Source organism: Lepisosteus oculatus, chromosome 4, assembly GCF_040954835.1.
Source record: "Lepisosteus oculatus isolate fLepOcu1 chromosome 4, fLepOcu1.hap2, whole genome shotgun sequence".
Classification (NCBI taxonomy): Eukaryota; Metazoa; Chordata; class Actinopteri; order Semionotiformes; family Lepisosteidae; genus Lepisosteus; species Lepisosteus oculatus.
This window is the reverse complement of record NC_090699.1, coordinates 30807306-30824560: the sequence shown is the minus strand read 5'-3', so window position 1 is coordinate 30824560 and position 17255 is coordinate 30807306. Positions and strand designations below refer to the sequence as shown.

At 42.2% G+C, this 17255-nt stretch overlaps 1 protein-coding gene across 1 annotated transcript; it reads right to left on the bottom strand.

Annotated features, from left to right (window-relative positions):
- Window positions 1-4103: 4103 nt before the first annotated feature.
- supv3l1 (SUV3-like helicase) lies at window positions 4104-15650 on the bottom strand. Its single transcript, XM_015347071.2, has 15 exons — window positions 15193-15650; window positions 14686-14763; window positions 13394-13501; window positions 12813-12927; window positions 11435-11603; window positions 11204-11315; window positions 10496-10573; window positions 9895-9986; window positions 8327-8507; window positions 7786-7879; window positions 7132-7351; window positions 6549-6629; window positions 6200-6376; window positions 5580-5728; window positions 4104-4913 (listed from the first exon to the last, which is right to left on the bottom strand). The coding sequence occupies exons 1-15, from the start codon at window positions 15473-15475 to the stop codon at window positions 4424-4426; spliced, it is 2427 nt and encodes an 808-aa protein (XP_015202557.2). The 5' UTR covers window positions 15476-15650; the 3' UTR covers window positions 4104-4423.
- Window positions 15651-17255: the final 1605 nt, after the last annotated feature.

Genomic DNA, 17255 nt, shown 5'->3' with positions numbered 1-17255 from the left:
GCCTTCAATTATAACATGCCTTCAGAGTTATGCTGGCAAAAATCCTTTGCAGTCTTCTTTTTAGCATCACAAAAATCTGCCTGAAATCAGAAAACCAGAGTTTCCCGCTCCTTGCATTGTAGCAATGTTTAATCAGCAGGTTCCAATCATATCAGTGGGAGTGATGCAAGAACAGCACTCTGATCATCAGGGAGCTGGTGGGAAGAGACTGGGAGGTTTTCACTGCACCCAGAATCTCTCCATTCATTCTACAAAACATTGACAACATGTTGCATGAGCTTGGCATTGCTCTTTAAGCCCCTTAAAGGAAATCTCCGTATATTTTAATAAATACTGGTTTTCAAGCAGGTTCCACAAATCTCTTTTCCAAAACATCATGGACATCCAAAGGTTTGGCTTGGCCCACTGTTCAATATGGCCTTGGGGTTTTTTCCGTTGAGTGAGAGGAGGTTTGTGAAGCTGTTTTTCTTCAGCAGAGTTAAACAGACGAGCCTGGGGAGCATGAGAGATACTGTTGAGAACTGTGACCTTGGAGCTAAACTGTAGCTAAGCTGAAGCTGCCTGGCAGTTACACCTTGTGTTGAAAAACCCACTCCTTTGTTCAGACTGTAGAGAACGTCACAGTCAAAATTGTAAGGCTGGCTGTAGCATATGATCTGTAAGTCTCAGAAACCAGAAAAATCATTCAGTCTTTTTTGGGATTTATAATAGAATATCCGGAGAGTGAAAAGTATGGAACATATGACGAAGCTTTATTTCACATTAATTTTGTTTTTACGTTGCAACCATGAAACCTAAAAACTGTGTGATGAAAATGAAGGTCTACTCAACATGTACACTTGCAATTAGCAATTGCATTTAGCCATCATTAGCCATCCTTTGCAACCTACGCATGCTGATGCAGCTACCCACCTGAGCTACATTAGCCATCCTAACCCTGAAACTGCATTCCTTAGTGTTAAAGTTTAACTAGACCTGTCTTCCTGAAGCTATGAGTCACAGACAATACAAAACCATTTATCTTATCTTAACAACTCATTGTTAGAGAAAACCCACCTTCACTCGGGAGCCCAGAATACAGTGATAAACCATTAGAACACAATACAGCTCCAACTAAACTCTGGGAACTGAAGTCTGCATTCTACAGAGAAACAAGATGGGTGAAGATAAAAGCAAAAGGTAAAAGATTAATAGTATCAACGACATAAAAAACTGATTATTTAAATTATCCTTGACTTTATAATAGGAGCCGCTAAATGACAATATTGTGTGGAGGATTGCATGTAAAAAAGAAAACTTTTTCATAGTGGTAGTTCTACGTATTACAGTTAACAAACCTTCTCGTCAGAATAAGTTTTAAGATCCCCGAACCCTCACTTCAGAAATGCACTGAACAAGTCTGAATATTTCCACTGACTGAAAAAAGGTTTCTATGCCAACGCTCAGCTAATTAAAGCTGAACTTTTCACTCTGGACTTTGTAACCGATCATGTCTTATAATACTACAACTCAGTCTAGGCCATTATCAAATGTGTTTTTCTTTTTTATAATTAAAATCAAGTGTTCATAAAATCTGTTTTAGATTGTGTTATGATAAACATCTTAACACATCATGAATTTAAGTATTAAAAAATGGGCATGCACGTCTGCGTACCTCAGTCTTAATGCATATGTAATAATTAGTTGGTGACTAATATGTTGATTACTTACTCACTTGATCACTGAGTGCAATTATGTGTGTTTTTTAATTAAATGCTGCACTAAAAAAAGTGTTCAGTATACACCTCAAGACTTTTTAAAATCCCTGATGGCAGGCCAGCCTGTTGATGTAAAATAATTGTTGATCTGCTGCCAGCAGAGCACAATAAGTCAGTCTGGGTTGCCAAGATACTAACATTTTTCAGAATTAGGCTCAAGGTCTTAATGAGAAAAAGAGGACCAGTCCAAACTCACTGTATACAGATTGAAGAAATCTTTGTCTACCAATGTATTCATGAATCAAGCACCAATTGCTACAAGGTTTAATTTTAAATGTGTTTTGTCATTGGGGCGGGATAATAGCATGAGCCTTAATTTTACCCGCCTACCCCCACACAAAAAAGCTAGACCAAGGCAAGAGTAAAAGCATGCTGCACACCTGTTTTCAGGAACCGAAGATCTACTGAAGGAAGACTTTGCTGGACAGTCCAGAGACTTTGCGCGGTTCATGCAAATGGACGACAGTTCAATGCATCAAGTACAAACACCAACCGAACCATGCAGCCTCTTACCAGTGATCCCATATACAAAGGAGAAAGCATCAGGAACACAGAGAAGCAGGAGCAGAGGGAGACGGAATTCACTCAGAATGTGCAGCACCTGAGCAAGAAGCTCACTTGCTACAGTCTACACTGTCAACTTTCAGTAGGCAAAATATTCCAACAGGACACCTGTTGTACCCGTTCAAGGCAGAAACAAGCAAATAAACGAATACATTTACCTTCTGCTTTTCTGCTAGTTAACTGTCAACACTGCCCCTCAGAGAGGGCCATCTGCAGTTAATAAGAGCATGACTGACACCCAAGCTATTTCTGCTATCGGCTCCAGAAAGCAAAACAGCTCTAAGAATAAAGGGATATTAAAACTGTTAATTTTATGTTGTCAAAGCACATTAATTTTATTTTTAAAATATAGATTTGATCAATAAATACTTGCTTCTTTTTAAATGCATTATTCATTCAGTACACATAAAAAGCTAAAGGAAGTGAAATGCAGTTTTTAAAACAAACAGCATCCTTGTAAAACGAAGCCTTACAGCTATTTTTTTTATTATCATAACGTTTATTTAAGTGAGTAAGAATAGCAACACATCTCAGAAAGTCATATACTATTTGCAGTATAACAGTGTAATCTACCCACAGAAAAATAACAACAACCTAAAAAAGTAAAACTGTAAAAATAGGGAGGCAAATAATATCAAGCATCCCATGATTGTGAAGACAGACACGGTCCAATAAACTTTAGCAGAGACAAATTACTATAAAATACCCATTTTCCATACACTGATAAATGAAGTCAGACAGCAACTGACTTACACATGTGTTGGTCAGATAAGCAATCATGATTAGGTATGTTCCTGAAAGCGTGGTTCATTAAGACAAAAACTGCATGGAAAAATTCATTTAGGTATTTTAGTGAATGGTCATGGAATCTAGCAGGCATATCACCCTAAAACTCACAACTGGCAATCCACTGAAGCTCAGCAGGTGTGAGCCTGGTCAGTACCTGGATATGAGACCTCCTGGGAAAACTAAGGTTGCTGCTGGAAGAGGTGTAAGTGGGGCCAGCAGGGGGTGCTCACCCTGTGGTCCAGGTGGGTCCTAATGCCCTAGTACAGTGACGGGGACACTATGCTGTAAATAAGCACCGTCCTTCGGATGAGACGTAAAACTGAGGTCCTGACTCTCTGTGGTCATTTAAAATCCCAGGGTGTTTCTTGAAAAGACTAGGAGTGTAACCCCGTGTCCTAGGGAAAATTTCCCATGCCTCCTAATAATCTCTATGAAGTGGCTACATTACTTTGTTCTCCTCCCTCCCCCCACCTCCGACGGCAGGTTGGAGTATTCTCGGTCGGAGTTAATGGCAACGTCAGCTCAAAGATTTGGTTCAAACCACCAAATGGAGACGGGCGTGCCGACAAGCGGACCCTGCTGATGGGGGATTAACGCTAGGAAAGAGAGAGAGAGTGAATGTTCATGGACTATGAACTTGAATCCAGAGCACCAACAACCTTTAAAAGGCAACAATATAGTCGAAAGCAAAATGGGAAAACACCCACTACCAGAGCCTGGTTCTTCCGAGCAGAAAACACCCCAGCGATATCCATGGCAACCTTCCACATCAACTGTGGCATTGGGCCTGCTGTGTTTAAGGCAACAGAAGATACGTTCTCTTGTAACCACTATTCTCTGACTGATACACGGCTGTCCGCCTGGGTCTCTTTATTGTCAGCAAGAAATCAATTCCTCTCCCTTTTTGATTGTAAGAACTTACCCAGGAACTTTTCTCCTGTACAGGTACATACGAGACCAAAGCACTGGTATAATGAAGCCAAATACTTTCACTTTCTGGATTTGGATTTTTTAATTTTTCCCAAGTGGTGCAGAGAATACAGTATAATGATCCAGTCCACTTCCACTTGTATGTATTTTTCGATGTTTCATCCAGCCTGTAATCAGTAACCGATCTAAAAAAGAATCACTTCATAGTGCTGCCAACAAAAATTAGCAATGCACAATAAATCGGTTTGCTGCCGTTTATTAGCCCTACTCATGACATGTTGCATAATGTTTCTTTTACCAATGTTATTCCAAAAATAAAACCCTCATTAATGAGTTCAGTATTCAATAAACACAGTAACCTAATAAAATCCATACGGGAGAGGTTACTTCTTTTTCTTCCCTCGGGCACTTGGCTTGCTGTCATTCCCAGACTCACTCCCCGAGTCCGCCCTGCGAGGGGGCTGCCCGCTCGACCACTCCCTCTGCAGCTGCTCCAGGAGGTCGGGGGTGAGAAGGCCCTCCTGAATGAGGCGAGAGCTCAGCGAATCCTTCAGCCCCTTCTGCCCGTCCTCCACCCGAAAACCCAGGATTTTGGAGCTCCGCACCCTCCTCTGGATGGGCTTCTGCGCTCTGGCTCTCCAAAGCTCCTGGTAACTTGCCTTCCTGTCCGTGGAGAATGGGCTGAGGAGGGGAGCGGCTTCGTCCGGGCCAGACAGAGCACCGGAGGAGGAGGAGGAGGAGGGGAAGGCGCTGGCCTCGGAGGCGCGGATCAGGCGCGTGATGTTCCGCACGCCAATCTGAATGATGTTGTCCAGCTCCTTCTGAATGTCCCGGACAAGGCTGGCATCAGGAAACATGTCCATGAAGCGATAGCTGAGGAAGAGTCACATGAGACACAGGCTCAGACCCTAAGTCCCAATAGAACGGAAGGATCAGTAATGAGAAGGAGGCTGTTTGCAATACAGTAGATCACTGTTTGCCATAAGAACCCAGCTTCCAGCATTGTCCATCGGTCATGAGACGATCTGTTACACAGTATAATTGATCGACTATCAAACAGATTTTAAATTACATATGACTGTGCCAGCCAGAATGTCTGCAAACATTATCTATCCATTTTCTATCTGCTATATCTAATACAGGAGCATGAGGGAGCCACAGTCTATCCTGGCAAAGTACGACCTTGACAGGACTGCAGTTCATCACAGGGCAGGCAGACAGAAACACAGATGCGCACACACTCACTCCAGGGCCAATTTTCCAAGAAGCCAATTAACCTGCCAGGATATTTTTGTGCTGTGGCAAGAAACCAAAGCAACAGGAAGAAGCCCCTGCAAACACCATGTACTCATCACACCCATCATCAAGAAATGATCTCGTTCGCTTGTACTGAACGAGACTGAATACTGTCAAAATATCATCCCATAAAAAGAAAAAAACATTCCAATACGCTCCTGGCACAGAAGACGTAATTAAGGGAAATTATTGATTGGTATGCACAGAATCTACCTGAACGTCACAACCTCAAACCCAAGCTACCTTAGCCAGAGGTACAGGTCCAGCACATCGTGAACAGCCTCCAGGTGTATCAGATCTTTGATGTTCCTGGGGGGAGCCAGAGGCCAGCTGATGTGTCCGCACACCCAGCTGAAGGTCAGAGGCTCATCTCTGCTGAACTGCCTGGCAAACTGGAAGCAAAGGGCAATACACTGCACTGAAACAAGGAGGAACATGGGGAAAAGCTAAAAGGAAATAGCTTCTTACGCAGGCTTAATGGGATTTCACAGGAACAAACAGTGCAACTTTCCTCTCAGTAATTCTGAAAACATACTGTACCTCTGCAGGACATTGCCCACAGGGGTCTGAGCTGCTCGCCTGCCATAAAACACCACCAATATGCTCCACAGCAAGGCAATGCTCCAAAAACAAAAACAGGAATATAATATAATGACAAATATTTAATGCTGTCAAGCAGTAAGCCAGGGTGCACTGAAGCACAGCATGTTCAAGCCCAGATGCCTAAAGACACTCATCCCCAATCCACGACCAAGGCCTCGCGATCAGCACGGCTGCAGCCACTGTGCTGTCAGTCCAAAAAGCCAAAACCATTTAGAGAAGGTAAATCCCCTTTCGGCTTCCGAGGGTTGAGAGGAACGTACTTTTAGAAAGGAGGTGCAGACAAAAGGCTGCTTCTTGTTGATGGGCGCAGTGCAGAAGACATAGCGAGACCGCAGGTTCAGAGGAATGTGCTGGATCATGTCGGCCAGGAACTTAAAGTCATCGATGTTGCAAACAAAGTACATCCCATCCACTTGAGAGAGGCTGACAAAAATATCCTGCGAAAAACAAAAAAATCTGTTCGGCACCCAGGAAAGCTTAGAATTCCATATCTTTATTTATTATCTTTTCATTGAGACTGTACTTGACATGCTGCGGATGATTTATACCAAAGGCTATATAAATCGCTAGCCTGCTATTTATATTACGGAAATCACATTCTGCACTTACGATCAGATTTGACAAGGTAGCTTCAGGAAGGTGGTAAGCAAACATTTCAATCTGCTCTGCTGTGGGATGGAGTCCCGCTGTCTGGGAAAAGACATGAACAGGAGTAATTGCAAAGCATTTTAAAAAGGCTATTCAAGCAAAAACAAACGATACAAAACAAAAAGGGCAGCCAAAGGGTGTGTTTTAATGAAAGTGGTAAGATTCACATGAATGAACACAAAGAACGTTATTTGCAGTCTTTGTCCCTAGATGTAAAAAGAATAGTTTTTGAACAGGGCAGAGATGCCAAATTTGATATTGTGTATGTCACCAGGTTACAAAAAATGTCATATGCAAACTTTCCACATCTTGATGAAGGACTGCGCCAAAAGCTTGAATTTTTTAAAATGCTATCAAAATTTAAACCTTTATTTTCTATTTTAATTTCATAATGGACATAAGCATCAAATAGTGCACAGACAAGGATAATGCTGAACCCACAGCTCCAGCTGCCAAATTAAGCAAATTTGTTTTTCATATCACGTGCACTACTATGGATTCATTGGAGGTTGTACCCTTGGAGCCATCTGCTGCGCCCACTCACCTCAATGGGGTCCACAGCGCGTCCCAGTATCTCCTTCAGCACGAGCAGGTCATCGCGGTGCATGGTGGTCACCTCGCCCTCTTTGAAGACGGAGCTGAAGCGGCCCGCGCGGCCTGCGATCTGCAGCGCCTGGGAGGTGCTGATGGTGTCCATCTCCTTCTCTCCCTTCTCGTTGACCGAGGGCTTCATCAGTGAACTGAAGATGATGCGCTTTATGCTCCTTGGTGAGACGAGCAACACTGATCAGAGCTGAGACACCCAGTATGTCTTACATTTTAGGTGCAGATTTGTTGACAGCGGCCATTCGTTTTTTACAATCCAATTCAACCCAGTCATGCCATCCTGTGTGTCATCAACCCCCCCCCCATTTCTTTCGGGACTGTAAGGCACATATGCAAACAGCAGGCATTTTGTGCCACAGCCATCACTGAGCAGATCCAAAATTCACAGAAGGCATCAATGTTCACTGGAGGGAGATAAGCCAAGATTGGCCCACCCAACCCTGGTAGTTCTTAGCAAAATGCGTGGTACATCCTGTAGCAACCTATAAGCTACAGTGTTCATCCCAGACTCCAAACTAGATCTTTCAACAGGATGTCAAGAGGCAAATTCCAATAGGTTTTACTGTCAACCTAAATGTTGTCAAACACTCACAGGTTTAGTCCCATTCCTATTGCGTCTGTAGCAACAAGAATTTTGCAGGGGTCATCAGGATCATTGAATTTCTTTGCTTGAGCCAATTTGGTGCCTGTTCCAAAAAAGCAATCAGATAGTTAAAGCTACTCAATTCTTAAAACAGTTACACGAAAGATAATCTTTTCGCTGTTGTTTAAATTGCATCCGATGAACAGAGTTTCCAAGTCCCTCGATCTGTACATGTTTCTCAGGAGCTTGTCAATAAAGTTGTGCTTGCTCGAGTGTTTCAAAGCTTAGAACCTCTCCCGAGCTGTATGGATGGGAGTTTACACATCCAGCTATTTAGGGGTACACAATAAACCACAGCACTTCACATTTAACTATATAACAAACCAAAGTGCTGAGATACTGGGAGAAAAATCATGTCTGTTGGAATTTAACCTTACGATTGATAGAGAGCTGCCCTGGATCTTAAGGATTAGTTCACAGCACCGTGCTTGAGCACTCACACTGCTATCAGCAGTACAGAAGCCTAGCTGACTCTGTCAGAGACACTCACCGGGAGGAAGACTGCCATAGATTACTGCACACTCCAGGCCCCGAGCCTCAATCTGCCTGCTGATGGAGTAGATATCGTTCTTGCTGAAGCACACGATGCAGTCCCCAGGCCGCAGGTTTTCCAGGGACTCCAAGGCGTGATCCAGCAATGTAATAGGAGTCAGCCTCTTGTAGTTTCGCACCTTCAGAATAAGCACAATATACTGTAAACCAATACCCTTCTCCGAATGGGTGCTCATGTGGATTATTTTAACGATCTGTTACAGATGTTAAGAGAATTGACCTTGTAAGGCAGCCTTGCATTTGTCTCTACAATTTTGTTCTGTTCTTCTCTGAAATAAACTTTACACTTATTCTTGAAGTGTTTTTATTCACAAATAAGGAAATGTTTTAACAATATTTCGCTACAGGCCGATCTGGCTGCTGTGCCATATAATGGATTTTCGAGTGTGTGCTGGACACACAACTAAGAACCATCATCAATATCTCGCCAAACCAATGCGGCTTTGTGAAAAACTGCGGAACAACAGACGCCATACAGGCAGCCCGCCTACTGAGGGAAAGGCACCACGAGAAGAGGGAAAACGATCCACATGGCATTTCTCAACCTGGAAAAGGCATTCGACAGGGTACCGCACGATCTCATCTGGCTGGCGCTGCGACAGAACCACGTCCCAGAAGCCTATGTCAGCTGGACAAAGCTCCTGTACCAAAAGGCCACTAGCTCAGTACATTGCGCAGCTGAAACCTCAGACACCTTCCCGATCAATGTTGGCGTCCACCAAGGCTCAGCCTTGTCTCCTCTGCTATTCATACTTTGCATGGATACAGTGACCAAAGATATCCAAACGAGGCATCCATGGACGATATTGTATGCTGACGATGTTATGATAGCAAGTGAAACACGACATGGCCTCGAACAGCATATACAGGAGTGGAAGACACGCCTTGAACGATTCGGGATGAAATTGAACACCAAGAAGACCAAGAGTACCTGGAATGCGATGATCAAACCGATGGCACAATCGCAGCTGGTGGGGTCCAACTGAACAAAGTGACACAGTTCAAGTACCTAGGCTCATGTGTCAACTCCGACTGCACTACCCTTCAAGACACCAAGACGTGAGTCAGCGCTGCTTGGATGATATGGCGGCAGGTCACTGGAGTACTATGCGACAAGAAGATCCCTTTGTGCCTAAAATCCAAAGTCAACCGCTCAGTGGTCAGACCAGTGGTTCTATACGGAACTGAATGCTGGCCAACGACAAAGAAACATGAACAGGCACTCCATACGATGGAAATGAAGATGCTGCGATGGACCCTTGACTTGACAAGACTAGACCATGTCATGAATGAAGGGGTGCGAAAAACACTCACGTAAACAAATCAGTGCAAACAAGCAGACCCCACATAAGTGGGGAAAATGCGAAGAAGAAGAAAAAGAAGGTTGAATAACTCAAATAGTGTAACTCAAGCCCGTCTCAAAGGTTGTGACTGTTTTCAAAACGCTTGAAAGCAAGATCTTCATTAGAGCGGTGAACCTGAACCACGGTTCAGCTTTTAACTCACCTCTACTTCCTCTCCTGTAGTGTACATCAGCTCTGTGACAAAGTTAACAGCCGCAGCCTCACCACAAACATGGATTTCTTCAGCACACAAGCCTGTTGACACACATAGCAAAAGAAAGTTTGCAGAGAGATTTTTTAGGAGGTTCACTTAAACCTGTGTAAAGCCTGTTAAATATTAACTTCACAGCAGCAAAAACCAAATGTCAAATCTTTAAGATGACCCACGGCTTAAGATAAAAGGTGTAACGCAAGGCTTATATACATTTTTTCTTGAACCTGATCTTCAACAAAATCTGAGGAGCTACAGTACTATAAAGCTTTCAATTCAACTCTTTAGAATGAGCTTTAATGTTCTTTTTCATGCTTTTCTCAGGTTTTATTAAAAACATTTTTTACTGTTCTGAAAAAAAGATAAAAAGCCTGGCCTATACAAAGTTTAGTGAATGACAATCAGCATGAAGATCTATTGTTTGCTGTGTGAAATGTTGCAGATGCCTTTTATCTCAAGCAGTCTGAAACAAGAACTGTCATACGTCTTCACAACACAACGCAACGTCATGCAGACAACTGTATGAGCCTCCTGTGTGGAGATGGTGGCTGACCTAGCAGAGCTCTAGTCCAGGCCCATCCTCTCGATGGATCCCTGATCATCTGGATTTCATCAATGACTGCAACCTCATCTGTGAGGAAAAAAATTAAATTTATATTACTGTTAAGCAATACACCCTGTTATATAAATCTGTCTGAAGCCAAGCAGAACAGTACATTATAACACTGCAGCTCTACTGTGAATCGAAATCAATTGAAACTTTGATGGCGTTACAACCTGAGATTTACTTTCAAGAATATACTGATACCGTATGCATTAATCTTAGATAAAATAGTTACTTAAAGCCATCTGACTAACATTTAAAAAAGTACCTAAAGTACTAAAAAATTGAGTTTTTCAAGTCATGTACAGGAGTTTAAGCCCTGCAGTAGTCTTGATGACATTTAAATCATTCATCCATCCATTTTCTCACCGCTTCATTCAATACAGGGTTTAGGGGAACCACAGCCTATCCCAGTAAGCAATGGGCGCTAAGGAAATAATTCAATCAGGTGTTTGTTATCAAGAGATATTGTATGTCAGTCTTTTCCCCTCTTATTCAGTCCTGGGGAAACTGACAGTCTGGTCACAGCCAAAGGGCTGTAACTATCATGGCTTGGATTACCGGGAAACGTACAGGACTGTAAGGACACTAACGAACGCCGACAGCGGCTGCTACTCGTAATAAGACAGTCTGGAAGAAAAGGAGAACAGAACTGACACGGCATGTTGACGCTGCACATTTCAATGGTGCAGGCGACGTGGCCCGACTGCCTGCCCTCCGGGTCCATGAAGGTCCTCTCTTCTCCCGTCACCAAGTCACACGGCACACCCTGGAGCACAGAACACGGGCGTAAAGAGCGGCACAGCCTGCCCCCGGCGGGAACCGTCTTCCGCTGCGAGCGACCAAGGGGCTCTTTCATAGGAAGCCACGCCGGCGAGTCCCACTGACCGCACTGTTGCTCTTCTCGAAGATCTCGTGAGCCAGCAGCTTCAGTGGCCCACAGTAGACGCCAGACTTGGCTTCCAGGTATCGCTGGATGGCATGATGGGTCTTCCCACTGTTGGTGGGACCCGCGTGAAAGATAATCTTCCTCTGGATGGCTCTGGCTTCTGGGTACCTACAGTGAGTGAGTGCCAGGCCACATCAGAGAGCACAGCTGTCAATTTATCCTGGCTAATCCCCGCTTAAGCCAATAATCGGCACAGTTTTCTATCAATATAACTTATCTCAAGGCCAGATGTGTATAGTACCCAGTGTCTAGGGTGGTAATTTAGTTTCAGAGAAATATAAGAGATAATTAGTTTTGATGCTCAGTACAATTGCTACAAATGAACAAAGTGATCTTTGGAAAAACTAGCTTTTGCTGCTCTGGCAACTTGAACTTTCGTGATAAAGGTAACATTGTTATGCTAACTAACAATGTGAGATTCAGCACCAGTGCTCACGGGTCTCTGAACCCCAGATGTCATGTCTTCCCAACTCATCCCATAAACAGGATCAAGTCTGGCAAGCAGTGCATCCTTGGCATAACTGTCCCATTTCTCGTCTCGTCAGAAAGGCATAAGGCCAACAACATGAGACCGTGTGTTTCCTGCCAGAATTATGTCAGATCAGGGGGAGCCCTGCAGGAAGGGCAGCAAGAGAGGACTTGATCAAAGCAGCGCACATCAAAGCAGACCGTTTGACTTTAACAGTCTGCCAGGTTAGGAACTGCTGGCTGTGAACTCAGTGCATATCTGCTCACTGCTCTTTCTAAGCAGACCATATTGGTGTCTTTGCATTTTTCTTTATTTTCACCACATCGGACATTTCTAAGGTTAAATTACCTCATCACCTGCGCTCAATCAGCTGTCTCCCTAATGAACTGATCAGTGCTAAAGGAACAGTCACAGTCACTCGAGAGTATCATGGTGAGTCATGAACGATCATTTAAACTGCATCCAAAATCTGTATACTTTATTTTTCTACGAAGATATGTGCATAAATAATGTGTTAAGTTAATCCTGATGCCCAGCATATAAACAGGCTAACCAAAAATGTACATTTTGCACCTATTACAATGTTCTGAAGCTGTTAACCTTTTTAGTAAGTAGGCGAAGCAAACAGCTAGCCATGGTGCTTCAGCATGCATTTTTAAGACTTTGAGCAACTTGTTAGTTTGCTTCATTTAAGCCACATGACTACCAGCCTTCTGTTGTGCTTCCACAGGAAGTGATAAAACTTGTCAAATATTTTGTGAAATCACAAGTAGATTAATTTCAATCTGAAGTGATAGTGTAATGGCATGGATTTTTACTACTGGCAAAGTGCAAATTACTATACCTACCATTTCGCTGGCACTCGTAAATCACTGATCTTTCGCAGGTCATCCATGCAGTCAAGCATGGGAAAGATTTGTTTGGCGTGTCTCATGAAGTAGGGGTAAAGATCATCTGTGTGTCCTGTTGAAAGATACAGTACATAAAACTGATATTTCATAAGTATACCTCTTGTTTTGACTGTATTCTTTAATAAGACAAATGTAGCAGGACAAGTCTCCACTCACATTCAAAAGCGGCAGACACAAGCTTTGAACAAATTTAAGTGACGTCACATTTCACAAATTCCACAAGTCTTCAATGATAACCCATTCTTAAGTCTTTGGGACTTAATTAAAATGGTATGCAAGTCTCAACTCAATAAGCAGCCTGGGTACCCTACAAAATCCTCCAACACTGTAGCATCCCAGGACCAAAAGTGAGGATCAAGAAATCATGGCCAAGAAATGATGGGTGTTCACTTCTGGTGCTGGTGACTGGGATTTTAACTAAGTGCTACAAACAAAAAACCTCCACAGATATGCCCCCCTCTTCAAATCGTGACCCATGACTCATTTGTTAAGTTTTGAAAAGAAGCCCATAAACTCACCTGCACCGCAGCAAATGTCATTCAGAACGATGTGCAAATCAGCACCTATCGCTCCCGACTCCATCACAAACTTCCTGAAGCTGATGAAGGCTTGATGGAAGAGTCGAGCTGCCAGGCAGAAGGAACAGTTCACTCTACAGGTCTTTCTTCCACAGTTATATATCCCGCCATGATGGATTTTTAGAGATCACTGATCAATACCAAAGACAACTTCTGAAGATCCAAGCTATCAGCACATCTGTATAAACACCTTTACCAAGAACAGTAAGACACCATTCCTCTGAGGTCTCTATTTCAGTGAGAGAACGAAAGGTGTCCATCTATTTGTACCGAGCAAAGCCAATAAAGAAAGGTTTTTTCAATCCACACCTACAGCTGAAAGCTGTTGTCCTGTGGTACAGTAAGACAATTCAGAGGACTTATGAGAAAATTTGTGTTGAGGCCATGACAGCTTGTGTAATACTGTATACTGTTTATCCTAATATTCCACCATTACCCATCTTAATGTAAGCAAAAATGTTGTCCTTAATCATACTCAGTAAAACGTAACTTTAAACAAAAAGCTTTTAATGCATTTCCTTGGAGTGCATTTAAATTTTACATTTCAATTAAGAAGTTGAGTCAAAAACTTGTGTAATATTAGGCATTTAAACTTAAGATGTTTCAGACACAGAACTGTAGCTACAAACATTTGTAGACAGCATTTTCTAGAGATACTGTGGAAGAAAGTGTTGTCAATTTCACTTACCCCTTCAAAGTTTTTTTAAAGTAGATTGTTCATCTGTTTTTACATTTAAAAGCTTAATGCCTCCATGCTATGCAACCAGTTTTCTCCTGTACATTTACGAACCACTTCGCTAAATTGAAAATGCAAATCTTAAGTTTGTCCAGACCTGTGATTACAGATCACATCGCCAGTATCACCACTTAGCCCAGCCAGTGTGACCAGTAGCGGAAACAGGGTTCAGCAATGCACATTTCAAAGTGGGCCAACAAATAGCCTTACTGTTACTACAGGAGAGGCCGTGCTTTCAGCAATTCTCCCATTACACTGAGGAGGAATCCCTACCTTTCTGTATAACAAAGTTGCCATTCGACATGTGCTACCTGCCAGTGAGTTTGTTGTGTGCCCATTTGTCTCCAAGTCATCCCACGTGTTTAAACAACAAACAGAAATGAGCTGCAAGGAGTATGATTTAGCAAAACAAGCAGCACACCAGCAAAACAGCATACCTGAGACCCGATGCTGCTTTAACAGATAAGTTTATAAGAAAAAAGGGTATTATGCTCACCATCCAAACCATTTTCTGCTGCCAATCTCTGTATCTCCTTCCTTTTGTAGAATTTGTTTAACACTTTTAGTGCTTCACCTGTCAAAAAAGAAGATTAATTCAGCTGCATAGATCCTAATAATATTGCTACAGACAAAAACAAAATGAATCCTACAAAAACGTTTTCCTATATGTTTACATGTAGTCATATGAAAATAGCAGTACCAATCCAGAAGAGTATAAACTATAAACGCAAATTATTTCTGAATTACAATGGAGTTTTTCAGGACAGAGTCACAGTAGACATCTGGGTTTAAAACCCAGGTCATTACCTGTAGCAGGTGGTACATTACCACCATAGGAAAACGTTTCATATAGTAACCACCCGTACATATCTACGTCTCAGTCCAGTGCAGAGCTACTGGATTCGAATATAGCTGTAATATACTTGGCAGTGGTGGTGGCATCTGTTAAAAAAAAAAACTTTACAAAGACAACAAAAAATAAAACGATGCGAGAAGATCTTACTTTTATCAAGGGGCCGGCTGAGCTCGGTTCCTACAGACCCGTCTTCATTGTAATCGCTTTTGATGTTCAAAGGGACAAACAGAGATGTATCAGGGGGTCTGGCCGGGCTACTAGAAGAGGCGCTTCTGCACTGCACGAAGCCGAGAGGCTCGGGCTCTCGAACACAGCGAAGCGGTACATGGTACAAACTATAACCGCGATCAAGCGCACCAGCAGCGGTACGGAAAGAGACTGTTCGGAATGAAACCCGTGACAGCAAACACATACTGTGTTTCAGAGACATCCTCAAGATAAAAACGTTCGAAGAACAATAACGTGTTTTAGCTCGTCAATCCATCATTATAAGTGATCTAAATAAACAGTGATTCCGTTTACAAAAACTCTTGTTAAACCCAAGCAAAGGACGATCAACATTGTCACTGACAACGTGGAACAGGACCCCTGCATTTCATAGCTGTTTCAAACTTTGCCTGATCACATTCTGCAACTAACAGGCGGATATGTGCGTTGATTTATTAAGTCTAATTAGAATCGTAATTATATTATATTTTTAAAAAGCTATTTATGCCACCCGCATTACTTGCTTGACATTAATCGTGAAAACTGCATGATAGAAAGTTTCTGTTTCATGAGACTTTCCTTTTTGACAGAGGAAAATTAGGACCCTTAGTAAGGTCAAAGTGCATGTCTGCCCTAACACGTGAGTTATTTGGCTAGGGAGCTAGTGTTGTCAATATCCGTGGTTATGTTCATGCATTTCTTGAAACGTTTAAATGGATTAGTAACTGGTATAAATCCTGTCCAGTTTCTGAATTTCAGAACTCCTCTTAATTAAGGTATTAGCTGAAAAGCAGTTTAAATTTCATGTTTGAGTGCTTGATACTGTCTTTCCCACTCGTGGCTATTGATCCTTTACTAATAATCAAATAAATCCTTAAATTTAAAAAGCGCTTTAAAGTTAATGGGTACACCCCTTCACCAGCAATGATGCGACTGTAGGCAAAGTGTGCCAGTACTCATCAGCTGTCAGTGGGGAGGAGAACAGAGTAACGTAGCCAATTCATAGATTGGGATTATTAGAAGGCTATGACTTGGCCAGGACCACACAGAGACGCATGACCTCAGTTTTACTCATCTGAAGAACGGTGGTTTTTTACAGGATAGTGTCACTATACTGGGGCATTTGGAAACACAAAGGCCTCAAAGTGATCTTTTGAACATCTATTCAAGCAGCAACCTTAGCTTTCCCAGGAGGTCTCCTATCCAGGTACTGACCAGCCTCACACCTGCTTAGCTTCAGGGGGCTGCCAGTTGTGAGTTGAAGGATGATATACAGTTTAATGCAAAAGTTTGGGCACCCCTGGCCAAACTATATGTTTTGTTGATTTTCTAAGTGAAAAAAAGTTAACACAACCTCTGCAGCGAACAAACTTAAACTTGATATATTTCTGCAAATATTAATGCACAGTTACTATTTATTTGCTAAATTTAACAGACTTGAAAAGGGTCTGATTCTTAATAAGCAAGAGATTGCATAAAGTTCTGCATGAAGAAGTTGTTGGGGCTACAGTATTTTTTAAACCAGGGATAGATGGTAGAAACAAGTAAACAAAGTCTAAAAAAGCATCTTTATCAAATAAAGGCATCAGTTAGCATCATTGATAAACAGTTGAAACAAACGCCAGTTTTGGGAACTACTGCTTTATATAGCTAATCTTTAATAATGCATAGATACTAAGCTTGAATGAACAGAGAAGTCTACAATCATGAACAGTAGTATGCCATTTCTCTCAAATAAGGATGTAATTGTAATTTTCACAAATGTTGTTTTAGAATTTAAATTCTATCAGCTAGTTGCTAGTAACACCGTTGAGATTTAGAAATTGCTTTAATAGATATATAATTTAAAATTTGATTTTTAATGATTTAGCAAATAGCACTGACTTGTCATTCCATTCTGCTCGATTTATGATTCCTGTTATACCCAATGGGGTTGAAGTATGAAATGCAGCAAGGGTACACAAACAGGAAACCTTATACTCATCCCCAGTTAAATTTCAGAA